Source organism: Chrysochloris asiatica, unplaced genomic scaffold (genome assembly GCF_000296735.1).
Source record: "Chrysochloris asiatica unplaced genomic scaffold, ChrAsi1.0 scaffold00117, whole genome shotgun sequence".
NCBI classification, from domain to species: domain Eukaryota; kingdom Metazoa; phylum Chordata; class Mammalia; order Afrosoricida; family Chrysochloridae; genus Chrysochloris; species Chrysochloris asiatica.
In genome coordinates, this window is record NW_006408635.1 from 7,253,966 (window position 1) to 7,267,310 (window position 13,345).

At 45.8% G+C, this 13,345-nt stretch overlaps 1 protein-coding gene across 1 annotated transcript in view; it reads left to right on the plus strand.

Annotated features, from left to right (window-relative positions):
- SYNJ2 (synaptojanin 2) overlaps positions 1-13,345 on the plus strand; it is a 164,821-nt gene that overhangs the window by 117,325 nt on the left and 34,151 nt on the right. Inside the window, exons 6-9 of the mRNA XM_006868455.1 lie at positions 1,495-1,556; positions 8,518-8,614; positions 11,799-11,971; positions 12,873-12,954. Of these exons, the coding sequence (XP_006868517.1) occupies positions 1,495-1,556; positions 8,518-8,614; positions 11,799-11,971; positions 12,873-12,954 (414 nt within the window). The remainder of the gene's footprint in view (positions 1-1,494; positions 1,557-8,517; positions 8,615-11,798; positions 11,972-12,872; positions 12,955-13,345) is intronic.

Below are 13,345 nucleotides of genomic sequence, written 5' to 3' on the forward strand. Positions count from 1 at the left end.
TATTGCAGGTTGTTAATGAGTCTTCCTCCAATCCTGATGCCACATTTTTCTTCATATAACCCAGCTTCTCGGATTATTTGCTCAGCATACAGGTTGAGTAAGTATGGTGAAAGAATACAACCGTGTCGCACACCTTTCTTAATTTTAAACCATTCAGTGTTCCCATGTTCTGTTTGAACAACTGCTTCTGGGTACAGATTCCTCATGAGCACAATTAAGGGTTCCAGAATACTCAGACTTTACAATGGTGTCCAGAGCTTGTCATTGATAGGTGGGCTCCTAGTTAATGCATCAGATTATATCCTTTACTGTCCGTCTATATATATATATATATTTTTTTTTTTTTTTAATTGTGATTTGAGTACAACTTACAGAACAAGCTAGTGTTCCATTCAACAATTTATAACCATTTTGTTTTGTGGCATTAGTTTCCATTTCCTCAATGTAAGAGCACTCTTCCTACTTCCTCCTGCATTTCCATTCGTCCTTTCCTGTCCTTTTCTGCCTTCTGGGCTTTGTTATGCTTCTCTTTTGGTCTCCACAGATAGTTGTTCTAAGGAGTAGTTTCTTCATGGGTGTTCTTCGCTTTATAGTTGTTTAATGCTGTCAAGTCAGTTCTGACTCACAGCAACCCAGTATAAGGTTTCTTGTCCCTATATAATTTAATGCTCAGATTGTCTCAGGTACAGCCAGTAAGAGCCTGTTCAAGTTGACTCCGAAAACATTATATAGTTTTGAGTTCGTTTTTCAAATTAAGATCACTGTTAAATAGGTAGTTCTAAATATAAGGCAAATTATTTGCTGATATATTAGGGGGAACTCTTAGTCCTTGGAGAAGAGGAGGCTGTTGTTAAAGCCATCCAGTCGGTTTTAACTCATAGTGACCCTGTAGAGAGTTTCCGAGGAGTGACTGGTGGATTTGAACCATGGGTCTTGCAGTTAAGTGATTATCCTACGGCACCTCACTAGGACTCCAAAATGCCATCTACCATGAGTGGGGTTCAAACCCATGTGTGCATATGTCCATTGGATCTTTAGAGAAGGCTTCTTCTTGTTGTTGTATGCTGTTGAGTTGGTTCCAACTCATAGCATCCCTATATAGGGTTTCCCAGATGCCACTGGTGGTTTGAATTACTTGCAGTTCAAACCAACCTTGAGGCCAAGTGCTTATCCTATGGTGCCACACCAGGATTCTTTAGTAAGAATAAGTTAGGAAGTGGTTTACGCCTCTCTGCTGTTGAATGACATGAGGATCTCACATCCACCTCTTATTTTTATCCTGAAATTTCTCCTCTGTCTGTGGAAGAATTCCAGCTAGTGAAAGCTAGACTTGTGACCCGGGACCTGATGTTGGCAGAGACCAGGGAGCAGAAGCCTGGTCCTCCTTCACATGGAGCTGGCTGCCACATGTGGCCTGTGGTAGACAGTGAACAGGGAGAGACGAAAGCCATTGCTTCCTGGAAGGCTCACAATAGTTGTTTCTCTTTCTTTTAGGTTGGCTCCCATCATCTGAGACTCAACAGAGGCCTAGAAGCCAACGCTCCAGCTTTCGACCGGTAAGACTCTTTTGACACCAGAAACCTCTTCTCTTCAGGGTCTTCCTTCCATCACACAGCCACACAATAGGCAGCAAGTAGCGGTCTTTCAGCCCTCAGTCTTAACCTGCCTTTTACGTTAATCCTTATGCAAGAGCCTTTACAAAATGGGGTTTTTACTCTATATCACTATCCCCTAAAGTTGTGATCACAGAAAGCCCAGTCTGACACTGTGTCTGAGTTCTCTGGGGCTGATGTAACGGAAATACCACAGGTGGATGGCTATAACAAATGGAAATATATTCCTCACAGTGTAGAGGCAACAAGTCAGAATCCAGGGTGCCAGCTCTCGGGGACGGCTTTGTCTTTCTGTTGGTGCTGTGGGAAAATCCTTGTCTCCTTTCAACATCCCTTCCAGATCTTCATGTGTCTTGGTGTCACCCTTCCCCTGGGTCTTGGAGCTTCTCAGCATAGGGACCCCAGGGCCAAAGGACACACTCCATTCTGTCACTTCTGAGTGATAATCCCTTTTATATCTCAAAAGGAGTCCTGGTGTGGCACTGTAGGATAAGCACTGAACTGCTTTTACTGCAAGGTCGGCAGTTCAAACCTACCAGCAGCTCCTCGGAAACCTGCTACAAGGTTGCTATGAATCTGGAACCAACTTGATGGTACTAAACAACTACAACAACATATCTCAAAAAAGATTATGATTCAAGGTACACTGGAATCATACACTCATCTTATAGAGTGCATTCTGCCTCATTACCATAATAGCCTCATTAACATAATGACCTCTAATTCTGCTTCATTATTATCAGAGAGGGATAATTGCAGCAGATCATAACATGGAAGATAATTACCTCATACTGAGAACCACAGCCCAGCAAAGTTGGCACAAATTTTAGGGGGATAGAGTTCAACCCATAATGCTCTGTTAGAAGTAAAAACAAATAATTTCATGGTGGAACCAATTTTGTGACCCGGGAGCCATGCTCATATTCCTAATAGGATGTCACAGAATTCCAAATTACAAGGAGACCAGTGGAGATTTTAGTGGGTTGCAGGCACCAAGGTGGTGGGATCCAATAAAAGGGGGAGGAAAAAACGTTACAAGGGATCATCAAGCCACAAACTGTTTTTAACCTTGATCTCTAACCTAACAGTACCCACTAACTTCCTGGCCTATGTATGACTAAGAGACTCTTTTTAATGTCAGCAAGTCTAAAAGTATTTATTAGCATTTTGGGAGCTGTTGGGTCACTTCTGTATGTTTGTCTGTCCCTCTTAAGGTGACAAGTTATACCTTTATAGATTTATATAGAATTAGGAAAAATGGGATGAAGGTCTCAGCGATTGAATAAGGCCTGCTTTGAGAGTAAGTAAATTCGATTGAACTTGACTGATTGACTTCCACCTCATCTTGGTAACAGAATTCCAAGATAGTTGCAGGGCTTTAGCTTGAGGTATCATTACCAGTTCTATTTTGTAGCCTCAGATGGGTGGAAAGTATTTTGCCTTAGACAAACTGCGTAAACAGTCTCAAAAATGATCTTTTAACAAAGGATTCCTCACACGAGCTAACAAACAAATCCTGACTCTTAATCTTTTCGTGTGACAAGCAGTTAAATTTTGACAAGAAACTGAATTGCTTCAACAGAGTAGCAGTGAAGGTGGCAGGCCTGTGGTGGTTGTTAGGTGCCATCGAGTCAGTACTGACCCATAGCGACCTTAAGCACAGCAGAATGAAACACTGCCCGATCCTGGGCCAACCTCAGCAGTGTTACCACGCTTGACTCCATCGATGCTGCCACTTGGCCAATCCATCTTGTTTGGGATCCTCTTTTTCCCTGACCCTCCACCCATACTGATTTATTTTAAAATGGGGTTTTTTGATCTGGGACAGCTATTTTTTTATTCATGCTAAGAACCTTTAGGTTCTGTATGTGACATTAATCCATAAATATTCAGGTAATACTTAACAATTGTTTTATATAAGTACTTTCTTGTAATAAAGCTTCCTCAGTTTGTCCCAGCTAGTAAGGAATAATCTAATTATCGGGTATCATGTATAGTATATTTATAGCTGTTGACAGTGTTAACAAAAACAAAAAGCCAACTACTGTCATCAAATCTATTGTGACTCACAACGACTCCATTGGACAGAGTGGAGTTGTTCACTAGGGTTCTGAGGCTATAAATCTTTACGGAAGAATGCCTCATCTTTCTCCCATGGAATTGCTGGTAACTGTGGACCTTTTAGTTAATAGCTCAACACTTAACCCACCATGCCCCAAGGCTCCATTCACAACCTAAAACACAAAACCCACTGCCGTAACCTCGGCTACTTAAGACAGAGACATTGCCATGCTGCAATCAGTCTCAATGACTGGTAAGACTGAGGAATTCGCACTGACCACCTAAGACAGGCAGCGTCCCTTAAACAATCAATAAATAAAGAGGACTCAGATGCAGACAGTACAGACCCGGTCAGGAGGCCAAGCCCCTGTGGGCCCAAGCGTTGTTGACCGTCCAAACCATAGGCTCTGAGGATCAGACTCTAGCCACCTAGTAGACATAGCAAACTGTCCCTCATCTGATTATTCAGTAATGCTTGTTAGTAATCTCATACATGAGCCCTGGATATCCACAGACAAATGTAAAAACCTTCCCTAAAGCTGAGACTGTAAATTCCAAAAAGCCAAGTCCCCCCCATCCAAAAAAAAAAAAAAAAAAGCTAAAGAGGATAGAGAGAAACACTGTAAACTGATGATATATGGCGGGGATAATGATCAATGTAATGAAACAAGCTATATGAATGGTTGAATGTGAAGCTGATGATGTGCCCTGTAAACTTTCACTCAATGCAAAATAAAAACATTTAATTAAAAAAAAAAAACCCATATATAGATTTTCTGAGACTATAAATATTTATGGAATAAGACAGCTTCATCTTTCTCCCACGGAGCATCATTTGGGTTTGAACTGCCGACCTTGCAGTTAGCTGCCCAACGCTTCACCCACAGCGCTGCCATGGTTTCTTTGTCACAGTATTTCACTCACTCACCACCTTAGAGTGGATTCTGACTCATAACCACTCTCTATAGACTTTGAGTCTGTAAATCTTCACAGGAGCAGAAAGCCTCATCTTTCTTCTGTGGAGCGATGGGTGAGTTTGTATTGCCCACCTTTCGGTTAGCAGTCCAGTGCTTATTCTACAGTGCCACACCAGAACTTATTTTCACAGTGTGTAAAAAATGGGGTTTGGTGGTGTGGGTTCTGACTCATAGCGACCCTGTACAGGGTTTCCAAGGCTGTAAATCTTTATGAGAGCAGAAAGCCTCATCTTTCTCACACGTAACAGCTGGTAGTTTCAAACTCCCAACCTTGCGGTTCACAGTCCAATTCATAACCACTACACTACCAGAGCTGTTTAGTTGGTTCCAATTCATAGCAGCCTTGTATAGGGTTTCCAAGTAACAGCTGGTGGGTTTGAACCACTGACTTTATGGTTAGCAGTCCAGTGCTGATCCTACAGTGCCACACCAGGACTCCGTTTTACAGTATTTGTTTTTAAGAGCCATTAAGTCAGTTCAAGTCAGAGTAACCCTATATCGAGTTTCCGAGGAGTGGCTGGTGGTTTGAACCACTGACCTTGTTGTTAGAATCCAGTGCTTACCCTATAGCCCTATACCAGGACACAGTATAGAGAGGTATAAAGCAAAAAAGTACTCTAACTCCTAATTCTTATGTTTTGAGATTATTATTATAGGTAGGTTTTTTTTTTTTTTTTTTTAATGTATCATTACAGAAAATTGTTTGGCATATATAGTTCAGTTTTAAAAACACAAGTTAGATCATAACTTGTTTAAGAAAAGCCATTTTGAAGCTAAACTGTTAGTAACATGGACTTGAAATAACGAACGCCCACCCCAGTGCTGACAAGTCCATTTCGACTCATGGAGACTCTGAGTCTGCCCTGGAGAACTGCCCGCTAGGCTTTTCTGAGAGACCGTAAAACAGGAGCAGATGTTGTTGCTAGGTGTGGTTGCTAGGTGTTGTCCAGTCACATCCAACTCATAGTGGTCCTATCCACAACAGAAGGAAACACTGCCTGGTCCTAACCAACCTCACAGTTGTTATGTTTGAGCCCATTGGTGTTGCCACTGTGTTGTTCCAGCTCAACAAAAAAGGACCCTTCCTCTTTGGTTGACCCTTCGCTTTTCTAAGAAGGATGTCCTTCTCCAGGGACTGGTCCTTCCAGACAATGTGTCGGAAGTATGATAGACGAAGGCTTGCCATCCATGTTTCTAAGGGGTGTTCTGAATGTACTTTTTCCAAGACAGATTGGTTTGTTCTCATAGCAGTCCAGGATCCTTCCAGTTTGCCAACACCATAATTCAAATGAATTGATTCTTTGACAGTCTTTCTTATTCATTATCATCCAACCTTCACATGCATATTGTTGTTAGGTGCACTGAGTCGGTTCCTACTTACAGTGACCCTCTGCATAACAGAATAAAATACTGCCCAGTCCTGCAACACCCTCACAATTGAGGCCATTAGCTGTTGTAACTATGCGAATTCATTTTTTGGGGGTCCTTCTTCTTTTTTTGTTAATCCTCCACTTTTCCAAGCATGATGTCCTTCTCCATGGACTGGTCCCTCTTGATAATATGTATGAAATATAGAGTGGTGAAGTCTGGCCATCCTGGCTTCTAAACATTCTGGCTCTACTTCTGCCAACATAGATTTCTTTGTACTTTTGGCAGACCATACTCTGAATATTCTCCAATGCCATAACTCAAAGGCATCGATTCTTTTACAGTCTACCTTACTCACTGTCTAACTTTAACACGCGTGTAAGGCAATTGAAAATACCATGACTTAGGTCAGGTACACCTTAGTTCTCAAACTGACATTTTGCTCTTTGAACACTTTAAAGAGGTCTCTTGTGCAGCAGATTTTCCTAATGAAATACATTGTTTGATTTCTTGACTGCTGCTTCCATGAGTGTTGATAGTTGATCCAAGAAGAATGAAGTCCTTGACAACTTCAATCTTTTCTTCATTGATAAGAATGTTGTTTATTGGTCCAGTGGTGAGGATTTTTGTTTTCTTTACATTGAGATGCAATCCATATACCAAAGGCTGTGCTCTTTGATCTTCAAGTCCTTTTTGCTTCTAGCAAGCAAGGGTGTATCATCTGAATATCATAGGTTGTTAATGAGTCTTCCTCCAATCCTGATGTCACATTCTTCATATAATCCAGCTTCTTGGATTATTTGCTCAGCGTACAGATTGAGTAAGTATGGTGAAAGGATACAATCTTGGCACACACCTTTCCTGATTTTAAGTCATTCAGCATCCCCCTGCTTCGTTCTAATGACTGCCTCTTGGTCTGAGTACAACTTCCTTTTGAGCACAATGAAGCGTTCTGGAATACCCATTTCTCACAATGTCCCACCCAGTCGAATGCTTTTGCATTCAAAAAGCCCAAGTAAACATCTCTCTGGTAGTAATAGTGGATAGCCTCATCTTTCTCCCTGGCAACCGCTGGGTGGTTTAAAGCACCAACCTAGTGGCTAGCAGCCCAAACACTTAACTCATGGCACCACCAGGGCACCTGAAACAACTAATAACATAAAAAAATGTTTCTTTTAATGTAAATATGGAGTCCTGGTGTGGAGCTGTGGGATAAGTAAGCACTTTTGGCCGTAACATCGGTTTAAACCGCAAGGTCTCTAGTTTACGCTCACCGACCGCTTCTGGGAAACCCTATACCGAGTCGTTATGAGTTGGAACAGACTCAGTGGCACTAACAACAACAGATTTTAAAAGTTCTCTTCGTGAATGCAGTGAAAATTCTCAGTAGTAACTTTTTAGGTGCTTCAGTCTTTCTACCTGAAACATCCATAATTTGTACTTAACTTTGCTTCTTGTTAAGTGCACTTGAGTGGGTTCCAGCTCAGAGCTGATCCTACTACACTACAGATTTGTTTACCAACATACTAGTTTCAAGAGCCTGGGCTAGAAACCCTTCATTAGCATATTATGGATAATGGGCTTTTGCTGGGAAGCATTATAATATGTTAGGAGAATGCCTCTTTCAGGTATTATGGGTTTGCTCCTGGAAAAGGGCATTTTCATTAACAAATTACAATACTTTCCAGTAAAACCCCAATGTCTGTAATATGCTAATTAGGTGTCCTTAGAAGGTGTTCAAGAGCCCTGTGGTACTGTGGATACGCATTTCACTGCTAACCAAAAGATGGGTGGTTCAGACTCATTCACTAGAAGCTCCTTGGAAGAAAGGTGTGGCAGTCTGCATCCCTAAAGATGAACCTACCCACAACCATGGATTCCGACTCACAGGGACCCAGAGGACAGAGCAGAACTGCTCCCCGGGGTTTTTGAGATTGTAAATCTTTGTGGACGCAGATAGCATCATTTTTCTCCCTCAGAGCGATGGGTGGGCCTGTATCACTGACCTTGTGGTTAGCAGTCCAGCACTTAACCCATGGCATTACCAGGGTGCTTTTCTGTTAACAGCCTTCAAAGCTCTATGGGGAAGCTCTCTCCTTCAGGGTGGCCGAGTTGGAATCACCATTATAGCAGCAGGGATGGTTTACTAACCAAAGGTCCAGTTGTCTGACCCAGGTCTGATGGTGGCACTTTATATATATAAAGCCTGACACATCATTCATGTGGTATGAGAATTGTTTGGAAATTGGATTGCTGTGCATTACCCCTGACCTGCCTTGAATCAGACATTTGCTGCTGGACTTGTTCCTGGCAGCGGGCCATGCTGACCCTGAGGGTGGCTGGTAGGGTAGTTTCCACTTGACTCCAGGCTCTTCTTGCCCATGTTGGGTCTTGGGGAATGGCCTGTCCTGGATCTGCGTGCACCCCACTCTGCAGGGTGTGAGGCGGGCGGTCAGTCTGGGTTCCGGTGATGAGGCCACCTGCTCCTGCCCTTCCAGGCATATGGTACTTCTGAAAGAGCAGTACGGGAAGCAAGTGGTGGTAAACCTGCTGGGGAGCCGCGGCGGCGAGGAGGTGCTCAACAGAGCCTTCAAGGTAACATTCGTCCCATCCCGTCAGCCCATCTCTCCTGGTCTTTGAGGTGGGAGTGTGTGGAGAAGGGTGAAGCTGCTCACCTGCACAGGTCGGGCCCCAGGTGAGGGCTCTGGAGAACATGGCTGCTCTGCTGATGACATTTTTTCCCAGCAGCCCTGCAGCCAGTTACTACAGCAACATTTCGAAAGCTGGGGCTCCCAAAGTGTTAATTCTTTTAATGATGAATTGATGGTTGGAGACAGGCTCAACATCAAAGTAAAACCTTTCCCACCTCCTGCTGCAATGGGCCTTGAGATCTCTAGAGTGCTCTCATTCCCCTCCCCACCCACCATGCTTCATTCTGCAGGCCCCTCCCCCCTCCTCTCCTCCTGGGGGAGCCCCATGTATCCCTCTCGCATCCCTCTGGGGGATAGTGCACCCAGTAGACTGCTGCCTGGAAATTTATGATTGAGCCTCTGCTCGAAGCCCAGTTTTCCATGTTGTCCTGCTTCCATTCTCCTGGAGGCTGCTGGGAAAGCAGCTAACAGCCCTGTGGCTCCCTAGGCCTCGGGGGTACACAGGGCAAGTGACCCCTCCCTGCCGACTTTCCCCATTTGAGGGTCCAGACCTCCATGGTACCTGCTGCCTAGGTGCCTCGCCTACATAGTCACTCCCAGCCCACCTGTGCCCCACTTGTCACAGAAAAACTCTGGGTTTGGGTTTTTATTATGGTCAATATTCTCATAGATGCAACAGAACTTGTGTTTTCAAGATTCTGAACAGACTCACTTCAGTGATATTAACTTATGAGCATACAGTTGTTCCGCCATCCCCCTTGTTGCTAGGTGCCATCGAGTCAGCTCTAACACATAGTGACCCTCCATATACACAGGAGAACAAAACACCGTCCGACCCTGTACCCTCCTCCTGACCCTGGCTGTGTTTGAACCCATTGCTCTCACTGTGTCAGTCCAGATCCTGAGAACCGCCTTCTTTTTTGCTCTCTGTAGCGTAGTGGTTACGAATTGGGCTGAGAACCTTAACAGTCAGCAGTTCGAAACTACCAGCTGTTCCGTGGGAGAAAGATGAGGCTTTCTGCTCCCATAAAGATTTACAGCCTCAGAAACCCTGTACAGGGTCACTATGAGTCAGAACTGACTCAAACACACTTAACAACAACAATTTTACCAAAGGAGACACAATGGGTTAAGCATTAGTCTGCTAACCATAAGATCAGGGTGTTCAAACCCACCAGCTGCTCCACGGGACAAAGATTTGTAGGAAAATCTGTGCAGCTGTTCTTCTCTGCCCTGCAGGGTCGCTGTGTATGGGCATCAACTCCATGGCCCCAGGGGGCTACTTCACCAAGCATGATGTCCTTCTCCAGGAATTGGTGTCCCTCTTCATAACATATCCAGTCCCTGGACAGTCCCCAAACTTCCATCATCCTTAACAGGAAGCTCAGTGTTCCCTAAACAGTGAGTCCCCTTCCCTGCACCCAATCCTGGTAACCCATCAATGAACTTGCATCTGTCTCCAGTTCTCTGGTTAGTTGAGGCTCATGGGAGCCTCTTGTGAGGCAAGTTTGTGGACCAGCCTCCCCGGAAGGAGTGCCAATGTCAGCCTTGGCTAATGGGAGCCCAGGCCAGCTGAGTGTTTATCTCATCAGCTTAGAAAGCCCCTTCCTGGAACTCAAGTTTTGGGTTGCCAGTTTTATTTGGCCAGACCTGCTTTTCCTGTCTGCACTGTTGCTACTAGCAACAAGCTCACCAAGAATTTCCCACTTATCCATCTTGGCAGTGATGCTGCCTTCTTATTTTAAGGGGAGAAAAAAAAAAAAAGGAAAGACTAGCTGTACTAAGAATCCCAAACTTTTAAAAAGTCAAGAAATAAAGTGCCATTTTAGTTTTTCATTTAAAAAGAAGAAGAATCTAAGGTAAGGTGCGGTCTCCTCTCTGTGCCTTGAGTTATGAGAAGAGGGCACCTTCAGCACCACCTCTTGGCACAGGTGGAAATGCTCCCGAGGGCTGCAGTCCCCCTTGTAATAAGAGGAGGAGCTCCAGGTGTGACACTCAGCATGCGGTGTGTATGGGACTCCTGGTGGGTGAGGCCAGGTTGTAGGCCAGCGGTAGGTGAGAGTCAGCACAAAGATGCTGTCAGAACTCAGCAGACCTGGGTTCTACCTGCTGGGGCATCACACCATGACCCCTCAGCTCCCTGTGACAGATGACCTAGTAAGGGTCTTGACTGGGTCAGAGCGATTTGGAATGGGGTCTGCATCCCCTGGCAGCCAGCCAAATCACCTGGTGTTTTCAGTCTCCACTCGAGATGGTGGGTGCTTGCCGGGTGTCAATCAATTGTGCCTCCAGTTCAGTCGATTTTGTCATCAAAAGAGTTTCTAACGAAGGAGGCCATGGGATGATTCTAGCCTATCATTGGCAGTCACTTTGAGTGGACTGGACTACTCATTAGCACCTGTGACTGGACAGTTACTGGACTCAGTGGTGTGTGGTGTGGGACGGGCTCTGTGAAGGCCGACTGACCTGGGGAGGCATCTTGTTTGTTCTGAACCATGAGGCTTTTTGGTGAGAGCTGAGGTGATGCTGGGCCTCAGAAGCTTGGTGTGTGTGAAGAGAGGCAGTTGTGATGAGGATCGTGGAACCCCGTGTGGCTACTCCCTATACTCCCTCCTTCAGTTCATGGGCTGGGTCTAGATTAAACCCCAGCCCCCCCACCCCCTATTGCTGGGCCACACATCCTGCTCCTACCCAGAGGCCCTGCCAGACACCCTGACCACATCCATTACACACTTGTGCTTCAGTCAGGATGTGACCGGTTACCAGGGCGACCATGAGCTGGATTATGAGCTCCACAGCTAGCTTAGATGCTGTCAGACTTGGGGCCTGAAGCCCTGGGTTATGTGAGAACAGAGCCAGCCTCCCACCTCTGCCTCCCCAGATCCCCGAGGGTGTGATGTCGGCAGGAGCCCCTTCCACCTTGGTTTTGCCCTGGGTGGCCCTTCTGCCAGTCTGCAGGCAAGGTGCCCTCTGTGGCTTTGTCCCACATCCCTCATGTGTCTGTCTGGGGCGTGCCTTACAGAGTCGGGACCCTGAGCTGTAGAACAAGTCCAGACGCTCTAGCGAGAAGCCCAGTGTGGCGAGGCCTTCACCAGCTACTTGCCTCTCTCCTCCCCTCCCTTTTGCAGAAGTTACTCTGGGCTTCTTGCCACGGTGGTGACACACCTATGATCAATTTTGACTTCCATCAATTTGCCAAAGGCGGGAAGCTAGAAAAATTGGAGAACCTGCTAAGGCCTCAGTTGAAACTGCACTGGGATGAGTTTGATGTGTTCACCAAGGGCGAGAATGTGAGTCCACGGTGAGTCTACTGCAGGGGTTCCTCATCTTGGTGGCTGAGGGACCTGAGGAGCTGGGGGGAGGGGAGTTCCTGGTCTCTGACCCCTACAAAGTATGGCCTCATCAAAGATTGCCTCTTCTCTTTGTTACTGTAGATTCCTAGATTGTACACTGCATGATGTTGGCATTTTGGCTTCCAACTGCCTGTTTTCCCTTCCCATAATCAGAAACATGCTCCTTGATTATTCAACTAGGTAGTTAAACATGGTTGTTTGTCAAAAGAAGGTTTTTAATAAAAGGGACCATATTAAATGTAGAGCTCTGCACTCCAAATTGATTCTGACTCATGGTGAGCCTGTGTGTGTCAGAGTAGAACTGTGCCCCATGGGATTTTCAGCAGCTGAATTTCTGGAAGTAGACTTGTCAAGTCTTTCTTTTGAGGTGGCTCAGGCTGGACTGAAATTTTCAATCTTTCAGTTAGCAGCCAAGCACAGTAACTGCTTGTACCACCCAACGTAGAGCTAAGGTAATAATGGAACTTAGCATCAGTCTGGGGTACTTGTGAAAGTGTTAATCATTATCCTAAAACAGTGGGCATAAACTCAATTGTCCAAGGAGACCAGGCTGGGGGCTGCCAGCTCAGAGGTGAGGAGAGTGGATGGGAGCTGTCCCCTCATTGCTGAGGAGGAGGAGGAAGCCCCCTTCTCTCAGATCAGTACTCAGAGTGACAGGAAGCAGGCTGCTAAGGGTAGGCTTGGGTTTCCCCCCTGCCTACTAGCCATGGATCCATTGGACACATGGTGGCTGTTAGGGTCAGGGTCACTCTTGGATTCTGTCTCCTTGCTGTCTGTGGGGAAATCCACTCCATTGTACCTGGGCCACAGTGTTCCTCCTTCAGACATAGTCTTTTGTCATGGTCCTAGCTTTCAGAAAGGCACTCTGCGAATGAACTGTCTCGACTGCCTGGACCGAACCAACACTGTGCAGTGCTTCATCGGCCTCGAGGTCAGTGTCCACGGCCCCAGTCATCATGCTGGCGCAGTGCCTCAAGCAGTGTGAGGGGACATCACTGGGCCAACTCTGGGCTCTGAGGGAGGGGACAGAGCTGAGTTGAGGCCTCTCTGGGAAGCTGCCAAAATATACCTTTGCCCTGTCATGGGGAAACTCACTTGACACTTTTTTTGGATTGTTCCCTAGACATGGCGGCCCAGAGGTGACAGACAGTAGTCCTGTGTGATGATTGTTGGGAGCACACCACTGGATGGGGGCAGGCAGACTGCCTTAGAGAGGGGTTGAGTGAGGTCCAGGGGGGACTCTGAAGACCTGAGTCTGAGTGTGGCCTGGGCTGTCTCTCCTGGAGCATGCGTAGAGGAGAGAGGTGGGTCAGTGCTGCTTG